Here is a 4877-nt window from a genome sequence, read left to right on the forward strand (position 1 = left end):
CATTTACTCAATTTTCCTGTTACCTTCGGTGTTGAATGTTCTCAAATTTGATTGCTGCACTGCAGACGCCGAGTCAAGCAGTCTGCCGAATGCTAGAGTTGTTCTACACGTTATGTTTCCCGAAAGAATTCTATCATTCCTAGTATCACATCTGCCGGCGTAACAAGATTACAGATACAGTCAGCATCCGGCCTAATTTGTTTTAGAGTGTCTTGGCTGTGTTCGTTTGTCGCTTTGGCAAATCATATGATTGAAAACAGTCGGTCAATTTTTTTAACATTTTGTAAAAAAAATAAAGAGGGCGCTAATCAGACACCTCAAATCTAATCAAATGCTTAATTCAAAAATAATTGAAAACAAAGAGCACCACCGCCAACATACACACGAGAACATGGGTCCTACTACGTCGAACCAAAGCATTTAATCACTGTCCCCACCAATTCTGTACAAAAACTGATCTCTGTCGAAAATCCCTCTTCTCCATCTCAGTTCCCCCTTCCTCTTCTTCATATTCTTCTCCTCCTCCTCCTCCCAATCTTAACAAAAGAGGGAAAATCATCAACTCCTTTTTCAAATTTCTCCCATAATTAACAGATCCACATTTCAAGGAACCCCAGAACCTTACCATATTCAACTCTTCTTCTTCTCATATGACTCGATAACAATTTCTCCAATCTTCAACTCAATCTCGTTTCATTTCTAAAGACAGAGAGAGAGTGAAATCGAAGATGCTGGAAAGGTGGTTCGGACCGAACAAAGCCCGTCAGATACAGAGAGGAATCCGTCATGGTAAGATCACTGTACTCTGTTTATTCATGACTGTTCTTGTTCTTCGTGGTACGATTGGTGCTGGTAAATTCGGTACACCAGAACAAGATTTTCTTGAGATTCGTGATCATCTTTACTCGCGTAAGCGGGCCGAGCCTCACCGTGTGCTAACTGAAATCTCAGAAACAGATAAAAAAGCCGATACCAATACTAATAGTTATGTTGCATTTGATCCGATGAAATTAGCTGTTGATGAAGAAGATGATGGACCAAAGCGTGATCCAAATGAACCTTATAGTTTAGGACCTAAAATTACTGATTGGGATGAACAAAGGGGTAGATGGTTGGAAAAGAATCCTAGTTTTCCTAATTATGTTTTACCTAATAAACCTAGGGTTTTATTAGTTACTGGATCGTCTCCAAAACCTTGTGAGAATCCTGTTGGTGATCATTACTTGTTGAAATCCATTAAGAATAAGATTGATTACTGTCGGTTACATGGTATTGAAGTGTTTTATAATTTTGCGCTTTTAGATGCTGAAATGGCTGGGTTTTGGGCTAAACTTCCATTGATTAGGAAATTGTTGTTGTCTCATCCTGAAGTTGAGTTTTTATGGTGGATGGATAGTGATGCTATGTTTACTGATATGGCGTTTGAGATCCCGTGGGAAAGGTATAGAGAACATAACTTTGTGATGCATGGTTGGAAGGAAATGGTGTATGATGAGAAGAATTGGATTGGGTTGAACACTGGTAGTTTTCTGCTGAGGAATTGCCAGTGGACACTTGATCTTTTGGATGCTTGGGCACCTATGGGACCGAAAGGGAAGGTTAGAGATGATGCTGGGAAGATTCTTACTAGGGAACTTAAGAATCGGCCTGTTTTCGAAGCTGATGATCAGTCTGCAATGATTTTTATCTTGGCGACGCAAAGAGAGAAATGGGGCGACAAGGTTTATCTTGAGAATCACTATTACCTGCATGGTTACTGGGGGATTTTGGTTGACAATTATGAAGAGTATATTGAGAAGTATCATCCTGGTTTAGGTGACCATCGATGGCCTCTTGTTACTCATTTTGTGGGTTGTAAGCCTTGTGGAAAGTTTGGTGATTATTCAGTTGAGAGATGCTTGACTCAAATGGACAGGGCATTTAACTTTGGGGATAATCAGATTTTGCAGATGTATGGGTTTACTCATCAAACTCTATCGAGTAGAAAAGTGAAGAGGATTCGAAACGAAACAGATGCACCATTGGAAGTCAAAGATGAACTCGGTTTGCTTCATCCTCCGTTCAAAGCTATCAGAGTCGTACCTTCTTCTTGATAATAATCTTATTATCAGAAGCCAAGCATTGTCTATTGCTTATCATTTTGTTGTATTAAAGTGTTGTTCAATGCTTATTTGTGTTGTGTTCAGTAATGCTGATAAAAATTGTATTCATTTACTTATGTTATCAGAAGTTTCAATTATAGGCAATTACTTGAGAAAACGATCCATTTCTATGTTTAGTGAAATGGCGCAGTTTTACTGTAATCTGAACTCAAAATGAATGAACCGCATGAAATTGGTTTCACAGTGTACTTGTCAATTGTCATACTTGAACACTCCAAATTCCCATCAGTAAATGACTTGATCCTCCCTCCTCCAAAACAGTACATCAGGATGGGTTCAGATTATGACTGGTGGTTCGGTTAGCAGTGGTTGTCGTTGTGGGGGTACACATTTACTTCTCTGGGTCTTTTTCTTTTTAGCATTTAAACTTGCATCTAAAAGATATGACCTTAGGATGTGCCTGGTGTAGGTAAAGCTGGGGAAGGGAACTCCAAACTCTACTGTCAGGAATAAAGATCCACCGGCTCCCCTAACCGATCTCCATTTCATGGTTCATTAATTTCTCATTTCATTTTTTAATAAGCAAACAACGTCCGCAAGTACCGCAACAACTCCAGAAGCACGTTTTAACGTTGAATATGAATTTTGTTTGCCGGAGGAGTGCACAACCACGTTGCAGGAATCTTTCTTCATATAATTAACATTAACAAACAAATTGACAGGTAGAAAGAAGGAACAACAAACACAAAACTTGCATTTTTAAACACTTGAATCGAGTTTCCCAATGAAGTTATTATTTTTACCATAAAAATTTATATCCTGAAATCTGGATGAGCGTACAGTTTTGCTTAACAAATCAATCTGGTAAATGAAACGAACAACGTAATAAGAAGAAGCTTAAAGAAATGCTGGAACGATGCTTTGGGGTTCATTTAGCCAGAGCTGTCAACGGTAAGATCATTCTTCTCTGTCTCTTCACGGTTGTTATCGTTCTTTGTGGAACTATTGGTAGTGAAAAATTTGGAAGTCACCCAAAACCTGATTTCGTTGAGCTCCAAAATACTCTAACCACGGCAACAACCACTCCTGCTACTAATTGTTCCAGCATTAGTAGTTCAACTTCTAACAGTTCTGCTACATTCGAGTCGATAAAACTAGACGTTGACGAGGAAGAAGACGAGGTTGTGAACTTGAACCAAACATATAGTTTGGGTCCTAAGGTTTCAGATTGGGATAAGAAAAGATCAAAATGGCTCAGGAAAAACTCTGATGTTCCTAATTTTGTCGGTCCGAATAAGCCTAGAGTTCTTCTAGTTAGCGGTTCATCACCAAAACCTTGTGAGACTCCATTTGGCGATCATTACCAATTGAAGTCCATTAAGAACAAGATTGATTATTGCCGGCTTCATAAGATTGAGATATTTTACAACTTTGCTACTCTAGATGCACCGATGGATGGTTTTTGGTCTAAGCTTCCACTTATCAGGAAACTTTTACTGACTCAACCTGGGATTGAGTTTCTATGGTGGATGGATAGTGATGCAATGTTTACTGATATGATATTTGAGATCCCATGGGAAAGATATAAGGATCATAATTTAGTACTTCATGGCTGGGACGAGAAGGTTTACAATGAGAAGCACTGGGTTGGGTTGAACACCGGAAGTTTTTTGCTTAGAAATTGTCAATGGACACTTGATCTCTTTGATGCTTGGGCAGCAATGGGTCCAAAAGGAATGACCAGAGTTGAAGCTGGGAAAGTCCTGACTAAGGAACTTACAGATCGACCGGACTTCGAAGCGGATGATCAATCTGCAATGATTTATCTTCTAGTTACACAAAGGGAGAAATGGGGTGACAAAGTTTACCTTGAAAGTGCTTACTTTTTGCATGGGTTCTGGGATATCATCGTCGATAGATATGAAGAAATGGTTGAGAAATATCATCCAGGGCTAGGGGATGACCGATGGCCACTTGTTACTCACTTTGTTGGTTGCAAGCCATGTGGGAAGTATGCGTCCTATCCAATGGACAAATGCTTGAAACAGATGGATAGAGCTTTCAATTTTGGCGATAATCAGATTTTAAAAATGCTTGGGTTCACCCATAAACCATTGGATAGTTGGAGAGTCGAGAGAATTCAAAACACTTCGTAAATTAGTACAGTCGTGTTTATGGTGCTGGGAATATGTTGTACCTCCTGCATTTCTTGTAATGTTCTTCCGGTATAGTTTAGTTTGCGAGATTTATTACTTTCTGGTGACCGAGCTCCTGTTGCGTTCCTCCCATCACAAACTTGTACCAACTCCTGTATTTGATACAAAAATCGGTTTCATTTGTAAGTGCAATTGGTTCTTTTTTTTATATTTTCTTATTTGGTAATTCGGATACTACTTTGAACCCGGAACCAAGAATTCAACATTCCAGGCTCCAGAGACATGTGCCTTGTAAGAAATTTAGATCCCAATCGATACACGCCTCGAATGAATTGAAGAGTGGATCAAAAATTGACAAAATAAAGGCTAATTTTCTTTAGGTAGAATTAGAGCGCATTTGGAACCTAAATTCAATGATATTGTCACTTGTTTCCACCCGCAAATTGTATAACCTAGCACTGAACTTGAATGAATACTGCAGATTTTGTGGGTCAGGATGTTTTAGCTGGGAAAATTTGGGTGCAGCAAGTCCCTTGGTGAATATACTAGCTGCCTGCCGAAGAGTAGAGACATAAATCACCTGCAACGGTTTAGATTGGACCAACTCACGGGAAAAATG

At 39.3% G+C, this 4877-nt stretch overlaps 2 protein-coding genes across 2 annotated transcripts; both read left to right on the forward strand.

The window, feature by feature from the left end:
* The first annotated feature begins 455 nt into the window (after positions 1-455).
* LOC113318039 (xyloglucan 6-xylosyltransferase 2-like) lies at positions 456-2345 on the forward strand. Its single transcript, XM_026566161.1, has one exon. It carries the CDS (start codon positions 729-731, stop codon positions 2091-2093), a length of 1365 nt encoding a protein of 454 aa, XP_026421946.1. The 5' UTR covers positions 456-728; the 3' UTR covers positions 2094-2345.
* Positions 2346-2668: 323 nt separating this feature from the next.
* On the forward strand, positions 2669-4446 carry LOC113319218 (xyloglucan 6-xylosyltransferase 2-like). Its single transcript, XM_026567489.1, has one exon. It carries the CDS (start codon positions 3008-3010, stop codon positions 4256-4258), a length of 1251 nt encoding a protein of 416 aa, XP_026423274.1. The 5' UTR covers positions 2669-3007; the 3' UTR covers positions 4259-4446.
* The last annotated feature ends 431 nt before the right edge of the window (positions 4447-4877 follow it).

This window comes from Papaver somniferum, chromosome 10 (genome assembly GCF_003573695.1).
Source record: "Papaver somniferum cultivar HN1 chromosome 10, ASM357369v1, whole genome shotgun sequence".
Taxonomy (NCBI): domain Eukaryota; kingdom Viridiplantae; phylum Streptophyta; class Magnoliopsida; order Ranunculales; family Papaveraceae; genus Papaver; species Papaver somniferum.

Bases quoted from the DNA above. Each gene is read 5' to 3' on its own strand.
- LOC113318039 (XM_026566161.1), top strand. From the start codon at position 729: ATGCTGGAAAGGTGGTTCGGACCGAACAAAGCCCGTCAGATACAGAGA.
- LOC113319218 (XM_026567489.1), top strand. From the start codon at position 3,008: ATGCTGGAACGATGCTTTGGGGTTCATTTAGCCAGAGCTGTCAACGGT.